Source organism: Apis mellifera, linkage group LG7, assembly GCF_003254395.2.
Source record: "Apis mellifera strain DH4 linkage group LG7, Amel_HAv3.1, whole genome shotgun sequence".
NCBI lineage: Eukaryota > Metazoa > Arthropoda > Insecta > Hymenoptera > Apidae > Apis > Apis mellifera.
In genome coordinates this window covers 5,680,294-5,699,825 of record NC_037644.1, presented here as the reverse complement: position 1 = coordinate 5,699,825, position 19,532 = coordinate 5,680,294, and the positions used below count along the sequence as shown (strand labels likewise).

Genomic DNA, 19,532 nt, shown 5'->3' with positions numbered 1-19,532 from the left:
CTTAAACATTTTAGACATAGAATAATAAATTTTTCGATAAATTAAATATGAAAATTATTGATCCATTAAATGAATTATATTATTAATCATAACATTTGAATTTGTATCAAAAATAAAATTTTTTATATTTTCATAATAATATCTAACTAAAATAAATATGAATATTGATGAAAATTTATCGATATATATATAAATAGAATTTTGAAATTATATAAATATTCTAATATTTATAATTCTAAGATGAGAATATAATAATTTAATTTAATTTATTTTCAATTAATTAAACAGACAAATCAAAATTCCTGCGCAAAAGGGTTAAGACATTAACGTTTTCGATAAAAATAAATAAATTATAAGTATGATATAATTTGCAAAAATATAAACTCTAAATAACAAAAAGTTTGAAAATGATTGAAATTCATTGAATTAATAAAAAAAAATTGAAAATTATTAAATGATCGGAAGAAAAGGAAATATCTAAAAAATTTCGATTATTTTAGAACAAATGAATAAAATAAATAATTATTTAACACGTTATTTTATAGATTATAATTTTTGTGCTCGATGTTTCACAATTATACATTTTTATCGTGAATGAGAGAAATTCGATAATGAATGTAGATCCGTTCACGAGAAATCTCAGGTAGAATATGTATATTGATTCATGAACAATATCGATAATTGAATTTGTCGATTTAATAATTGCTCGTTTATTGCAAACGATAATGATATTTAAAAAAAAGCGAAAAAATTATATAAAACAATGCGCTAATATTTTCAAATGAAATACACCCCTATAAATCGATCCTCTACCAAATTGAGTAATCGAATAATCGTGACAAATTAAAAACAAATTATAAATTAAGGTTGTAAGTTCATTATAAATATATCAAATTAATTTACTACTGTATTAATGTTTCTAAATCACCCTTATGCACTGGAATTGTAAATTGATAAAATTGTGATTATAAATAATTTCAATATGAATATGAGAATTAAGTAACTTATCATTAAATGTATAAAAATTAATTATTTAATTATTAATAAATTAGAAAGACAATTAATTCATTTTTTCATTATTTATGCAATTTCAGTGTATTGTTTATGGGTGAAGGGGTGCAATAAATATAAAAAAATTTTCTTAGGTCAAGGTGTTACGTTAACATCGAAAGATATTAATGTTTCGACATTGGACGAATTAATTTAATGTGATCATAATTCATCAATATTGTATCTGAAATTCTGTTTTACAGCGAAATGAAGTAATTGCATTAGAAAATAATAATTCAATTTTTGTACTTGTGAAGTTTTGATGATTCTTTTTCTAGATTTTATTGCAGCCAGTTCGAATGACCGAAGAATGTTTTTATCAGAAAAAGACAAAGAGAAAGAAAGAACGATAAGAGTCATCGACAGAGTTGAACACATTTATAAATCTGCATAAATAAAGAATAAAAACTTAAATAAAAAAATGAATATTTATTATAATAAATAAAATGTTTATTTTGATTTTTTTCTTTTACAATGCAATTTTTATTCCCTTCGAATTAAAACAACTAAAAGGTATGAAATATTTTTATTTGAAAAATATTGTTTTTAATTATAAATTTTTATTTTAAAACTGTATTATATATATATTTCAATAATTCTAGTAATTCTAATTATATTTATTAACATTATTATAAAAATTTGAAATTATCACAAATTGTGAAAAAAAAAACTATAAAATAAATCTAAGAAATTTATTTTGCATGTTTTAAATGCAAAAAATAATTGATATATGAGACATAATCTGAATTAATTGAATGCAAATTTTTTAGTTACCTAAATAAAATTTATAAAATTTGATTTATTATTTTCAAAATTATTTTTCGTATGAATATGTATGAAAATGCATCTTAATGAAAGATTACTATCTGGAAGAATTCTTTTCTATGTAAATATAATAAGATGATTAAACCTTAATTTTTTTATTGTCTTAAAGATAATGTGATTTATTTATCTTAAACTTGATAATTCATTAATTATTATTATATTATTTATCAATTATTTTAATTAATTATTTTCAATTATATCAGATCTCCAATAATAGAATTTAAAATTAATCTTAATACCTATCATGTTAAAAATATAAATTACTTGTTCTATTACGTATATGATAAAGAATAAAAAAAATATCCAACTCTGTTCTTGACTGCATCGTTGTGAACAAGAAAGTGAACGACCATTTCATATTGTAAATATAATTGTGTCCAGTATAAACTTCGAATCACCAATGTACCGTCAGACGCAGCTAATTCATAATGTCGAATACACGAATAGCCGAGTCACATATAAAGAATATAAAAAAACATAAAAAATAATATTGATGATAGCACATTATCTTCCGAATTATGTTGGAACAAATCATATTGTAAACGCAGGTATGTACATTCAATTAATACCAAAGTGTGCGAAATTTCATGCGAATACAGAAACGCATTGAATTGTAAATATCTTTACTAATCCTTTCCTTCTTCCTGCTTCTACCCTCATTGTCGCTAATTAGTGGTTCGTTTTAGTGATGATTTGTTTAAATGTTTGTATACAATCATTCTACCACTGTTCCTTTTGTAATGTATATTTCAAAAGGGAAAATACCGTAGATCTAACGTTTTCATAATCTATTCGAATCATCTTCGAATTTGTATAATATTTCTATACCGGCGCGCACATAATAAACTATCCAATTAAACTATTGTTTATTAATTTATAACAAAACCCTGTTACTTAAATATTTTCAATATTTTTTCTCATTTTTTTCTTAATTTTCTTGTCTGCTTTATCATAATTGATTTTAATTGAATAATGAATATTACATATTCATAATAATAATAATCATTAACATATCAACATATTGACCCTTAACATATCAAAATAAAATGATTCTTTATGTAACATTATCGAATTGTTTTTAAGCTATGCTATAGTATATGTTATATAAAATTGGAATTAATAATAAAGTAAACATATCGAAGTCAACAAAACATATTCTTGCGCAATAGATTTACATGCTTTATGATTAGTTATTGTTTTTTATTAATAACTCATTAATAAAGGTGAAAATTTTTACAAAAGAAAAAGTTGTTTTTAAATCATATTTATTTTCAGAAATCTCTATTAAGCTTTATAAATCTAGAATATGTATTTATGATACTGAATATATATTAGATATATACTAGAATATATATAGATAGATTTATATTGATACATATGATTCAGAATTTTTTAATGTAATTGAATTGCAATTGATTTCTTTCTTTTATTTTATTTCTGATTTTAGAATTTCATAAAAATTGGTAAACTAATTAAGAAAATAATATGCTAATTTTTTAATATGTATTAAAAAAATTAATTTATAAATATTAAAATAATATTAATAACTATTAAGTTTCATTTCAATATCAATAATTAATTTTATAGTCGAATTTTTAATTATTTTTGATATAATAAAAGATATAATAAAAGAATTTCAGAAGAATTTTATAATATTCAATTTTATAATATGCAACACGTTCAAGTTATATAATCAATAAAATCAATAAATATTTTCATTAGAATTTTTTGTAATAATTAAATGAAACATAGAATATGTTCTATATTTTATTTAAATAATTTTGAATTTTTTTTATTACAATTAAATTTAAAAATATTCAATAAATTTTTTCAAGTTAATTATTTATTACAAATAATATTAATTACTTATAATATAAATATTATATATTTATTGAAAAAAATATAATATAATATAATTAAATTATATTATTAATTATAAAGAATATTAATAAACAAATATATTTAATACATATGTTAATATCTTATATGTATAACATGTTTAAAAATAATATCTATATCAAAACAAAATTGAAGAAATCAATTAAAGATTTATAAAAAAAAAATATACCTCTATTTTATGTTCAAATCAAATAAAGTAAAGAATTCAAAAAATTATCATTACTATAGAAAAATTGTAAGATTGATATAATAAACACTGACTTTACATACAATATATTGTAAAATATATAATTTAAAAAGTATTCTAATAAAATAAAAATTCTAATAAAAAATAAAAGAAAGAAACTAACATATGTACATTTTTTAAGTTTATACCAAGTTATATATTTAACCAGGTATATACATAGAAAATCATACCTATTCATATATATATACATACATACATACATACATATATATATATATATATATATAGTGTGTATGTGTGTGTGTGTACATGTATGTATATATATATATGTATATATATGTAAAAAAATTAGGAAATAATTAAATAATTAAATCTTAAATTTCATCAATTATTAATAATACTAAGATTTCTAGCATTATAAAAAATAAATGCAACAATTGCATTGAAAAGTAAGATACAATTAAAGAATTTAATCGATGATGAAGAAATTGAAGCTTATTGAGCAGATAAAAAACAATAAATAAAAGATTACAGCAATAATATTTCTAACTTTAATAATTAATATTCTAGAAAAATTTTTTTTAGTGATTTATATTATATATAAACCACTTTTGTTTTCTGACTTTAAATACTGTCAGAACATTCTCTGAATTGATTAATTGAATCTTACAACAAGAACATACTAAATATATATAAATATTAAATAATGTTTCATATAACTATATTCAACATGAATATGTATATGTATGTATATATATGTATATATATATACTTATATATTATTTAATATTATCTAATCTAACATTAAATAATAAAAACAATCTTGTACATTGACGTAAGAATAAGCGTAATATGAGTTTATAATTATAGGAATGTATATCGCATGAAAGATGTGGAACAATTATTGTTCTGTCAATTTTTAATAAGAAAAAATTTTTATGGCATACTTTCCAGACAACTCTTGATATGCTGCCAAGCTTGCAATCCCTGTAATTATTTACAACAATATCAATTATGTATGAAAGTACAACGAATATTAAATACTAAAAAGATAAAATTTTACCTTTCTAGCAAGCTTAAATTGTAAAATACAGTAAGCTGCTAGAATTTCTTTCAAATCTACGACTTTCTGATGTTGAAATCTCTCTATATCCATCATTGCTTTAATAGAGAAAGATCTAAAAATATTATATATAAATTATAAACATATTATATTTTTATAAAAATATTTTATCAAATTATTTTATATAAATTCAATAATATTAATAATATATGATATATATAATATTATATAATATAAAATATATAAAATATTAATAATATCAATATTTTAATAATGATACAATTTCTTTAACAAATTTAATCACATGATACAATTTAGAAAAAAAATAAGCAAAAATTAATAATCAAAGTAATATTTTAATTTATTTTGTAAGTTTTAAATGAACCTTTAAATATCAGAAATTAAAATTTAGCATTAAAAAAATTTAATTAGACAAAAAAAATTTCTAAAATAATAAAATTTTATTTTTATTATAGTTATAGAATAAAGTGAATATTTATTTAAAATTGTTTAAAATTCCAATTTTTTTTTAAATTAGAAACTATTAATCTATATAAAATAAATATAAATAACAGAGTAACACATATAATTATAAATATAATAGAAAATATAATAGAAAATATTAAAAAATCAGAAATAGATAAATTTTTTTTTATAAACAATAATCATAAATATATAAATTATTTTCTTTTTGTTATATTTATCTATTACAATCTTCATGTCCTAATGTTCAATCAAATATTACTATTTAATCTAATGATTTAAAAAAAAAAAAGGAAATTTTTCTGCATATACCTTATATCCTCTAAAATTTATCTTAAATAAGATAAATACATTAAAAAAAAAATTTCATATTTATATTTTAGCTTGAGATAAAGAATCAAAATATTATAAAAACTAACTAGAATGCAATGCTTTACTTTTATATTTTTCATAATTTCATAATTTTTTATATTTACATACATATAAGAAATGTATGTATGCATTATAATTAATTAGGAAATATTTTAATGATCATCTAAATTCATATCATATAATATTTTTTCATTCATATTTTTTATTTAAGAAAAACATTAATGTAAATTTCTGTTTTAGTTTTCTATTCAATTAATTTATCCGTTATGTATAATATTTAATCAAAATACATTACTTTAAATCTTCATCTGCTCGTTTAACAGCTTCTTCATGTTGTGCAATCCTTTGTTCTAATTGTAACATTTTTAATTCACGAACTTCTTCTGTATCAACAGATACAAATAATCTTGACATTAAACCTGATTTACCTATAATAATAAAATATATTACATTAACAAGTATATTTATATTTAATATTAGTAATACTTTTTATAATTTAAAACCTTGTATAACTTTTTCTTTTTGCTCAAATGCTGTAGTTAGAGCATCATGAGTTTCATCTTTGGCTAATTGTAAAGCTTCTCTTCGTTTGATAACAGCTTGTAATGCAGAAGCACCAAACAACCATTCTTTTAATTGATCTGCTATTAATTCTTCTTCTTCAAGAGTTGTATCTATTGTTGCTGCTAATGAATCCAAATAGTGACCCGATTTCTAAGAAAATAGGCTGTAATGCAGTGGGCTTTGCAATATATATGCTTATAATATATCTTAATTATGTTATATTATTTAATTTTTTTACAAAATTGATCATTTTAATCTTGTTAACAAAAAATATTAAAAAATATATACATTAAGTTTGAAATACCTGCAGTCCATCACCCATTTCCCTTTCTATGGCACTCCATTCACTAAATACACGACCATAATTTGCATGTAATTTATACAAACTATGTTGTTTTTCTACAAGACGTGCACGTACTCGAAGAAGATTACATAAATTATTCTAAAATAATGAAGAAATAATATGAAGATTTTAATTATTTGCCAATAATATACATACCTGAAGTTCAATTCCATAATTTTTTATTGCTTCAAATCTTTTATCTGGTTTCCTTAATCGTACTGCTACACTCAATGCTTTTAATTTTGATTCTACTAATTGTAAATAACCTATTATAAAACAATAATAATTATAAAAATATATATAAACAGTTTAAGTGATATTTTTATGAAAGAATATATAATTTACCAGTCTCTTTAATACTTTCCCTCCATCCATCCTTTTGTTGTAAAAATCCCATAAAATGTTCATCACCTGACAATATAGGATGTGTCGCTACTCTTAATAGAAAATTCTTAGAAACAAATTTATCATAATTGTTAAATTTATATTTTAAAATAAATAAATAAATATATATATCAAATGACATACCTCAAGACCAATTCTTCGCCTATCAACAAAATCTGGATCAAATGTATCAGTGGTAACCTTTTGCCATGCATACAAAACTTTTTTTTCTGGTAATGGAGGCAGTACAATATATGGATAAGAAATTTCTAAATAAGTTCGGAGCAGTTCAAATTCTGTATATCGACGCCAGAGAGAACTTACTTTGGTAAGTGCACCTTTAAAATCTGGATCTGTAACTCTATATGTAATGACATATGTTAATATATTCATGTTAAAATAATTTTTATAAAAAATGAAAATTAAATTCATTTTAAAATATTTTTATTTTCATCATATAAAAAATAAAAGAAAAAAATGAAGAATCCACTTTTATGATTTTCCATTTAGCAAAAATTAAAATTATTATAAAATAATTATTATTTTATTATTTTTAATTAAAGTTAATTAAAAATAATAAACATTTTATAAACAATATATATATATTTATTTTATAAACAATATAATTAAATTTATTGCATATTTTCACTTATCTATGAAAAAATAAAATTAACTTCATTTTATAAACAAATATTAAAATAATTTTCTGAATAAAATTGCTTTATAACATTTTTTATTTTTTCTTTTTATTATTCAAAAAGAATATATTCACTTACTTAGTCTCAATGAGGTAGACTGTATAAAACTCTCTTAAATTCAATGCTCCATTTGCTCGCTTTTCAGTTTCAACTATTGAGATTTCCATGTGATCAAGCAATGAATCCTAATATGTGATATTAATAATAAAAAGTACATTTAAATATTAAAATATAAAAAGTATTACATTTAATATTTGAAATTAATAATTTTACATATTTATTATAATAAATAAACAAATAATTATTAAAAAATTAATATTAATATTATTTGTAATATTGTTATTATTTTTAAGATTATATATTAATATTAAATTATATTCAATATATAACAATGATTTTGTATTTATTGAATTTGAAAATTAAAATATTTTTAATTTATATTACTAAGAGGAAATTACTTAATAATTTACTGAAATGATTTTCAATAATAATATTGAAATTCGATCACTTTTAAAATATTATAGATTTAGATATTCTTTATAAATGCATATATAATATTATATTACTAACAACACTTAATACAGTGATGCTCAATTGTAAAATCATGACTTATTTTGCTAATAAATTAAAAAAAATTTAAATATAATAGAAAAATTCATATTTTTTTATTTTAATGATGTACCTAATTTTTTTTAAAAAAAAACAGAGTTTTATTTATTTTTTATATATACGATTGATTTTATATTGATCACATATAAATCATCGAAATAGTAAAAAATTTGTATAAGATTTAATATTTTTTGCACAATGCTCTTGAAGGTAAAAAAAATTAAATGACAATAAATATATAGGTAATTTATTAAAAATAAGGGTATATAATAGTATTAAACAAAAAATGAAAAATTTAAATTAACAATAACAAAACATGAGAATCACTGCGTCCATTTCGATTCTTATAAAATAGATACATAAATTTTCAATATCATTATTCATTACTTTTTTAACTTAAATAAATATAAATTCATTATTCAGAAATTATAATAATTATAATATATAAAAAACTGTTTCAATGAACATGCGTTTAATATAATCGTACGATGAGCGTCGAGTGATGTATTGATTTGACGGATGAATTAAAATGCTGAAATAATTAAAGAATTCTTACTTCCTTTTGTGTTTCCATAGTAGATATATTCGCATTCGCCTCCCTCTGATAATTTCCGTTCTGAAACAATTCTTCCATGATTCTGTACCAGCCTAAAAATCTACGAAGCGGCAAAGGAACTTCGAAACTTTTCACATCACGTCCACTTTCTCCATTACTGTCAGTATTTTATTCTAGAGTGTTGTACATTATACTAAGTTAAATTCCCTTTGAAATATTTGATAAATTAACACTAATTTTTTTATATTTCATGTTAATTTAATTAACATATCGATTTTAATTATTGATTTAATACAAAAAATACATTTAAAACATAGTTATATTCTGTAAAAAATATATTTTAAAATTTCTTGATATGCTAGGGAATTTTAAGAAATTATAAATTTTCAAATTGAATAATTAATTATAAAGGATGAAATACACATTTTTATATTTTTTATATGTTATAAATATTTATATAAAAAATCATCTTTCACAAGACTAATATTAATATTTATTATTTCAATACTGATACAATATATGTTATATAAAGTATTAATATAACATACATTGTATCAGTATTGAAATAATAAATATAAACTATTTTATAATTAAAAACTTTCTTTTGTGTTATTACAGATATCGACAATATAATTTTATATAATTTTTCTTTAACATATATTACATTAAATGATATTAAACGATAATTATAAAGAATTCAACAATTAAGAAAAAATTTTTAGGAATGATAAATAATAAATAATAAAAATAATAATAATAAAAATTTTTATTTTTTAAAATGAAATTGAATTAATTATTTATTATTGACTAATTACTTAATAATACCTATTTTATATAATTAATGACTTATAGTGAAGAATATTTTATTTTATATAAGAGGATATAAAAAAAAGAATTTACGTATTTTTGATAACAGATTACACATATAGCATGTTTTATAAATGATTGTATCTTAATCATGAAATGTGTTCTTTCAAGTTCTCTAAATAGATACTGTGTGTATTATGATAAAAAATGCGATGATTTTTTGGAATGTTAAAAATATATGAGATATTTTAAAAATTATTACAAGTCATGAGAAAATAACTTTTTGTCATCCATATTAGTTATCTCTCGCGATATGTTAATATTAATAAAAATAAATAAACGCTATCATAAACTATCATACATATAAACAAAATTTTATATAATAATAGCAGTTTTATCTTTTTCTTTAAAATGAACTCTTTCAATTTCTTTTGTTTGATTTTTTTTTTTTTTAAATCATTAAATTCCTTTAAATTTAATTTAAAGGAGCCAAAAAATAAACTAAAATGAGAAAAGCCGCTGTACAGTTATTAAAATATATACACATAAATTCTTTTCTTTATATCCTCAATGATATAAATAAATGGATGTGAAAAGAGAGATAAAGTACAGTATGTACTTTTGACCAAACGAGCAGAAATTTTAAGGAGTGAGAGGAGGAAGAGAGAAAGAAATCTTGAATATGAAACTTTAACTTCGAGTTTTTATTAGTTTGGTATAATACATTGAATTTTATAGTACTACAATTCTATATGCCCTTGGAAATGTATGCGTCAGCATAGTACGATCGCTTATCTATTGTTTTTATGAAACAAATGAAGTTCGAAATATATAATGAATAAAACCGTTGAAAAGATTTATATTATGACTATAAATTTAAATTATGGACTTAAAATATCTCAAATCCAATACCGAGCTTGGGTATTTCGTGGATCGGAAAAAAAAAAATAACATAAAATATAAAACAATTGGGCCGAAATTACTATGATTGAAGTTATAATGAATATTAACATTTTTATTTAGTATTTATTTTAATTGTAATCTATAAACAATTATCATCGTAATTTATAAGAAAGTAGTTTTTTGATTGATTTATTCATTATACATTTTGAATGTCATTGCAATATGTTTATAGAAAAAATAGCTAAGCGATTGCATACTGATGTTAATATATACATTGCCAGAAATGTGCACATATAGATAAAATTCAATATGTTATATCAAAAGTTTTTTATTAATATTTCAGAAATTAATAAAAATCTGAAACTAAAATTTTATGTCAAAATTTTTCTTCCTTTCATTTAAATTTCAATCAGAAACATATCTTTTTGGAAGAATATGAAGTTTTATAGAAAATCAATTTTAGAAATCAAAAAAAGCTGGTTGAGACTTATTTATTAAAAAAAATTATAAATCCTAATCGAAGTTAACTAAATAAGATATAGAATCATATCATTTTATTTTCTTTGTTTTTTATCATCTTTCTTTTTTTTTTACATGATCAATGTAAAACATAAACAGAATAAAGAATTTTCTTTATAGAATGTAACTTATCTTATTTCCAATGAAATCTTATAATAATTACAAATTCAAATAAACTTCTATATACTGAGACATTCGAAATCTTATTCAATAAATAGTTAATAATATTAACGATATATAAAATAATAATTCTTTTGTATTTTATACATTTCATTAGCACGATATTTATAAATCTTTGAAATAGTGTAATCAGATTCATTAGTTTGAAAGAAATTCAAAGAAATTTATAGTGATTATCAGAATAACAAAAGTTATTGATAATTATTTAGAATAGAGATATTTTCACGCATGAGCATTTGATAATAGAAATTGAAACCAATGTTATAAAATTTCATCAAATCAGTTAATTTGATTTTCGACTAGATATCGATTTTTGATTGTAATAACATTCGTCGATAATCCATCGATACATTATATATATAATAATTGATTAATTTTTCTTAACAATTTTTTAAGAGTGAGTGAAGAAAGTGACCGGTCATATCCGAAATCTTCCATATCTTCCTTCAACTTGGATGATATGAATTATAAACAATTGAATCATTCATTATTTAATTCTATTTTTATTCTCAAATATGAAAATATTTAAAAATATAAAACTATATATTAAAATAAAGAATTTTATAATAAATATAAATTTGCATAAATATCATTAATTCAAAATACTATATTCTTATTTTACCATAAAATTTAAAAAAAAAAACATATACATAATAATATATTAACATTTATCAATTTTATAAATTTACCAATTTCTATAATTTTTATAAATAAAATATTTCAATTGTTAACCTAATCACATTGTATTTTTATAAATTTTAACTATTATTATTAAATAAATTATTATTGTTATGATGTGCAACATATTTGTTTTCAATAAACCAATATATATTTAAATTGGTATGTTAAAATTTATATAAAATATATTTTATTACAACTTTAAATGTAATTTAAAATAGTTTATCTAAAATAAATATCTTGCTGTATAATACCAGATAAAAATGATTAAATATAACATTTTTAATCTTAAAAATATTAGAATTTTATATTATATTATATATATTATATATATTATATTAGAATTTTATATTATATATAATATTAATAAAAAATATTAATAAACATCCGAAACATCCTAAATTACGTCAACACATAATGCATATGTGCACTATTCGTCGAGCTGAAGTTTTATTAATAAAATATTTAGAATATTTTTTACATTTAGATTTTTCTGTACTTTTTTTTAGCAATATAAAATATTCTATTGCACATATATATAAGGAATTTTGATATTAAAAGTGTTAATGTCATGCTAATTTCTAATTGCATAACTTCATTCTCAATATTAATAAAAATTTTTTCCTTTTATTTTATATAACATCATAATAATGTTGCATCATTGTCAAATTAATAATTACTACTAAGGAAATTCTATTTAAATTCAATATTATATTTTTCTTGACTAAATTTATCATTTTTATAAACAAATTTCGATTCTAATATTGTGTATTTGAAGAATTGAAAAAATATTTTTTAATATATCTATATTTAAGTGAGAGTCATCAGAAATATGATGTCGTCTCTTATTAAATCTTATCAAAGTTAAAATCTTATCAAGTTGTTTGACTTATTGATTATTCAAACAAGACAAAGTTTTTAAATAAAAAAAAATTATTATAAATCAAATATGCTCTTTAATTAATACAATGAATTAATTTTAATTAAATATATAATTTAAGATATAAATTAAAAATGATCCATTTATGTACGTTATCATGACATTTTTAACATTAACATTTTCTGTTTAAATTATCAAATAGATTATCGAAGATCTTAAAAATAGGATAAAAAATATGGTAATATTTTTATATTTATATAATATTTTATATAATTGTATTAGAGATACTATGTAAAGCGGAAAAAATTCTGTAAATTCTTATAATGCAAGTCTATAACATTTCATTTTGTTGAAATTATATTTACTTATATTTAAATTATATATACTTATTTTTCATATTGACTTTACATATTTTTCATGTTATTTAGAATTCTAATTTATGTGGAAATTGAGGAAAAAAATAAGGGAAATTACAAAAATCACTGAGTTTCGAACTCGCAATCTTTAGGATTCAAAGCTGAGATTCTATTCTTCATATCATAGTAATATAATATCCTATCTTGTTATTATTTATTTCTATTTATTTTTGAATATGAAGACTGTAATATTACTTATATATAACTTATATATAAACTTACTTATATATAAACAGCATTCATAAAAAACATCATATTAAAATATCCACAAACTATTAATTTGGAAATAGATAATAGATTAATAGATTATTCTTAATACTTCTTTTATTTAAATAATAAATAAATAAATAAAAATGTAGTAAATAAAAAAATATATAATAATAAATATAAATAAAAAAAATAATAAATAAATAATAAAAAATAAATATTTATATTATTTCTAATATAATAAAAATTTTGAATATTAATTTATCTTCTTTTTGCTATATTTATATTATTCCTTAATTGCAAACGACAACTCTATTTAATTTTCAAACTTATATCATCCAAAATATCTAAAAGACTATCTAATATCTAACATCTAATAATATAACATCTATTAATATATTTATATTTTATTGTAAAAAATATGAAATATTAAATTATATGCAATTGTTATTTCGTACGTAGAATACGTAGAATAATTACTTTTCTTTCTATTAAAAGAAAATAATTATATCAATATAAAATAAAATCATTTATACGTAATTATTTTTTTTAACTATTCATATGTTCATATTACGTAAAAAAATTTCTTTTTTATATTTTTATTTATTTCATTTGAAATTACAATCGAAAAATATTTTTTATTTTTATTTTTTTATAGCTTCAAATCATTTTCAAGTTTCTTTTTTTTTTATCATGATTTCTTATTCTATTTGAAATATCTATTTTTTTCTATATCATAATCTAAATCTAAATGCAAAAAAGAAATAGCATATTTTTTCAACCTCACGAAATATAAATTTAGGGAAATACTTATAAATAAAATAATTTTTTAATCCAATGATTGTTATTTCCAATCAATCATCTATCTAAAATTTAAAATCTGTATTACAAATCTATTAATATTAAAATCTGAATAAAAACTATAACCATCTAAAATAATAAAAATAACAAAATGATAAATTCATAAAAAAATTGCAATAAAATTTTTTACAATGAGTTTTTTATATGAAATATTATATTAACAATTAAAAATTATCTTTTGAAAGGCAAAAACAAAGAAAAAGATGAAAGAAAAAGAAACTGTAATTTTAATTTTTTTTTAAATAATGTATAAATTATAAAAATTTAGAAATTTAGTAATTTTTAGTCGAAGAAAACAAATTAATTTTTAATTTTTTTTTAAAAATAATTAATTTCAAAAAATTTAGAAAATAGAAATTAATTTTTTTTTAATTAAAAATATATTTTAATTAACATATATTAATTAATAATAATTGATTGAAAAATATATATAATATTTTTGTATATTGAATGCAGATAGAAAATAGAAAATATACAAAAATTGAACGCAATATAATATAAATATTTTGAATATCAATCATTTATAATATATATTAATAAGTTAGTAAATAGTTTCTTAGATGGATCTTAGAATGTCTCTAAAGATCTAGAGATTCTTTTTCTATTTTATTTTAATGAATAATTTTATCTTACATAGATAATGCAGGATTGACTAAATCTTTAACATTTGACATTGTAATAATAAAACATTTTTTATAGAATTTTAATAGTCTTAATTTTCAAATCATTAAAAATCCTTATAAATATTGATTTTATCTAAAATTTATTTTTAGAATTAAGTCAAATTAAAATATTCAAAAAGTTTTTAAAATAAAAAATAAAATAAAACATTTTTTGTAAAATTTTGAATCTCAATTTTTCATCAAAAATCCTTTTTGCAAGTAAAATTTTATATATTATTTTTATATAAAATGAAAATATTTGGAAAATTTTAGTTAAATAATAAATGATAGGTTTTCAAAAATATAATTAAGTAATATGGTACTCCAATATTCATTCATTGTCATATATAAGAATATATGAGTACAGATTCGATTTAATGGTATAAAATTTAATGATATTAAAAATTTTTTGCAAATAATTCGAAAATTAAAGCTAATTATGCGTAAAAAATGTAATATAAAATGATATCTTAGCAATATATTTCTAGCTTACTAAAATTAGTGAGAGAAGAATTAATCAGCAAATTGACTTCTATATTTTTCATTAAAATAATTTCATATTTGTCACATGATTGTTATATATGTAGTATTTATCATACTGAATATATTGACTAGAAGTATTCAATTATTTTTAATTTTTTTATACTTATTATTTTATATTTAACTGATTTTATGATTTCAATATATATATATGTACTTATGACTCATATTATTATCAATATTATTATCATATTATTATCAATGTAATAGTCATATATGTTCATATGATACAATTCATTCAATATATTTTTAAGATAACAAAAATAATTATCACATAAACTTTAGTAAATATTTAATATTTGAATTAAAAATAATTATTAGTAAATTTTAATAAATTTATAAGATAATTATAAAATAAAATAAAATAAAATTATAAGATTTCAATTTTAGAAACTAAAATAAATACAAAAATTATTTAATAAAAATATTGATTGAGATTTATTTATTAAATTTAACTTTTCATTAGATGAAGCGAAGTAGGAATAGTGATGATATAATAGAAACAAAGACCAATGTTAATTTCAATTACTTAATAAATAATTTAATAAATAAACCATTTTTATATACCACTTTTTTATATTTTTTGTCTCTAAAATTAATCCCAGAAATATTCTATAAATATATAATAATATATATTTATATGCATATTTGCACCAGAAAACAAATGAAATGATTTTAACATTATGGTTAATACGGTATTTTATGATAAAAATATTTATTATTCGTAATAACGAAAAAAAGTTAAGTATGGATAACACATAAAATTTTCTAATGTAGTATAATTATATTTATATATTTTCCTATAATGAAAGATAGTAAATTTAATGATATTAAAGAAATAAATAATCAACTAATTATCTTTTTACATGATGAATTATTTTTTATTGTGTTCGAATACTTTCGATATTCATTATAAATACACGTATATTAATTATTAATTATTATATTTTTATATTTTTACAAAAAAATATAAATATACATATTATACAAAAATATAAATATACACATAAATTATTATAAATTATACATATATATAAAATTTATTGAATATATTGGTCATGATAACAATAACAATTTTAATAATCATAATAATGGAATTATTCATTGATAATAGTAAGCATATATACATTAAATAATTTCTTAGAAAAAAAATATTAATCGTATAAGTGGAATCATTAATGCATTTTATTTGTATCTATGTTTCTTTTAAATCTTATATTTTTTTCCTTACGTAGATATCAAAAAATTAAAAAATTTCTTTAACTATACAAAAATAGAAATACATTTAAATAAATAAAAACATATACATAAATGTTGAATAACTTTGATTTGTGTACATTATTTACAAAAGGAAAAATTATTAAACGAACATATTGTAAAATATCACAATTGGTCAGATAAAATATAATTTTATAATGTAATTTCAAATTGTATAAACTCCATTATCTAAAAAAAATTTTTAAAAATTAAATGATCAAAAGATAAAGATCAAATGATACTAGAAATTATATATAATATATGATCTAATAATTATTTCATTGATGATATTTTTATTATTATTTGATAAAATAATACATTAATAATATTGATATACTAATTAAAACAATATTGTTTATTCATATTGTTATTGACATATTGAAATTAGCAACAAAGATTTCATTGAATTTACTTTGCATTTTATTATTATTTTCATTATTTCATATAAAATTAATATATTGAAAAAATTATCATTGATAACAATACATAATATCTAAAAATAAATATAAGAAAATAAATATAAAGTCAATATTGATGAATATTGAAAATAAAAATTTCAGTAATTTTAACATATCGATCAATAAAAAATGTTGATATATTGAGATTAATTAATATAATAAAATTAATCAATTAAATGGTAAAAATAAAAATATTCTTAATGAAATAATTATAACATACAAGTTTCTTAAATATGATAAAATAAATAATAAATGTGTTTTATAATTAGATATCAAAAAAATAAATAATGAAAGAAATGACATTATAATGAGATATTTTTTAATTTAAATAATATAGGAAGTAATATATATACATATATAGATTTGTATTTTATTGTAGGAGAAAATTAATAGATCAATTTATAAATTCTTGATTTTTGAAAATTATAGATAAAATATGAATTGTAAAAATTATTGTATATTCAATAGCTAATTAAAAATGATCTAATTATAATTATATATTATTATAGTTGAAATTTTCCATATTAATCAACTAGCTTAATAGAGATTAATAATCAATTAAAAAAAATATTATTAGCAATTTATCTTAATGGTAATAAAATAATACAATATTAAGAAAATTGTTGTTATAAAACATTAATAATCATTTCTTCATATTTTAATAAACTAAAAATTTTTTAATTAATATAAAAAACATATTTATTTAATAACTTATGATAAGTTTAAAAGAAATGTTAAAAACAATTTGAATCTTTATAAAAATAATATGATATATAAATATATAAAATTTAAATATGAAATAAAATTTAAATACAAAATTTAGTTTACAAAAAGACATATAGAGACTTATAACTCAAATGCTCATTTCGATTTTAATATTCTTTGTGATTTATGTATAAAAAAATATTATGTATAAATTATTTATGTATAAAAAATAACAATATTTATATCACAGTGTCAAAGATAAATAATTGACATCACAAAAATAATTTTTTTCTACTATATATGTTCCTACGATATAGCACATATGAAATACAATATTATTAGTATATTATAATTATTAATAATATAACAATGTTATTGTTATATTATTTATAATATTGTTATTAATAATATAACAATATTAATAATATAACAATGTTTTTATTTAGATTTGACTCAATAATCTATCTTTATACATAATTAATCCTGATCTCCCCCTGGTGATGAATGAATTCGAAGTAATTAATTTATTAAAGTAATTCATAAGTAGTTGATTTATAATTAAGTAGTTAGTGATAAGTAATTGAAAGATAATAAAAGAATACAGTAAGAAATAGTTTATTACAAAAAAAATAAGTGATGAAATTATAGTTTTTAAAAATACTTAAAAATTGTTTCTGCTTTTTTCATTTTTCTTCAAGTTATAAAAAGTTGCTGTATAAAAATGTCGATTAAGATTTATTTATTATCTTCCATTTCATCTAGTTCAAATTCATTTACTTATAATTTAAATCTGTCAGAAGTATTTCATAATATTGATTTTAATTTCGAGAAAACAATCTTTAAAATATTTTTTTCTCTTTAGTAAGTTTCACTTGTTTTTTTATTTTCCTTTTTTTTATTTTTTCCTTTCTTTTTAGTTATTAAAAAATAATAAAAGTTTGTTACAAGACGATTTCGTGTATCCTTTGTGTATTGGATATTGATTTATTAAAATTTTTACATTTTTAAATATAAATGATAGATAATTTTTAAATGAAAAAAAAAAGATTTGTATATTTTTTGTTTATATATATAGAATAATTTTTTATCAACAAATCATTCATATCCAATAAGGAATTAATTAATTTCACTTATATTTAAAAAATTTTCAAATTTGATTTATTCAAAAACAAGGTTTCCAACGCGTTTTCGTTATTCTTGGTTATCATTTTATTTTTTATTTCTTATTTTTTATTTATTTTTTTTATTTATTTTTATATGGGATAGAATTTGAATTCTATTATAAATTCTTTTATACATTTACGAAAATTAAAATAAGTTATCAGATTTATATATATTTTAAATTGTAAAATTGTTAAATGCGATTATTGTCATGGTTATATAGCTTAATATAAAGAGTAGCTGAAAAAAAAGTTTTTTCTAAAAA

At 18.1% G+C, this 19,532-nt stretch overlaps 1 protein-coding gene across 2 annotated transcripts; it reads right to left on the bottom strand.

Moving 5' to 3' along the window:
* Positions 1-4,873: 4,873 nt before the first annotated feature.
* Positions 4,874-9,211, bottom strand: LOC414028 (sorting nexin-4). 2 transcript variants are annotated; one of them, XM_397464.7, is made up of 10 exons: positions 9,034-9,211; positions 7,947-8,053; positions 7,315-7,531; positions 7,132-7,237; positions 6,943-7,052; positions 6,748-6,885; positions 6,383-6,593; positions 6,175-6,307; positions 5,025-5,139; positions 4,874-4,948 (listed from the first exon to the last, which is right to left on the bottom strand). In XM_397464.7, the coding sequence occupies exons 1-10, from the start codon at positions 9,109-9,111 to the stop codon at positions 4,898-4,900; spliced, it is 1,266 nt and encodes a 421-aa protein (XP_397464.4). In that variant the 5' UTR covers positions 9,112-9,211; the 3' UTR covers positions 4,874-4,897. The 2 variants fall into 2 exon arrangements, with proteins under 2 accessions (XP_397464.4, XP_006572059.1); XM_006571996.3 differs by lacking the exon at positions 7,947-8,053 and having other exon boundaries at positions 9,034-9,202.
* Positions 9,212-19,532: the final 10,321 nt, after the last annotated feature.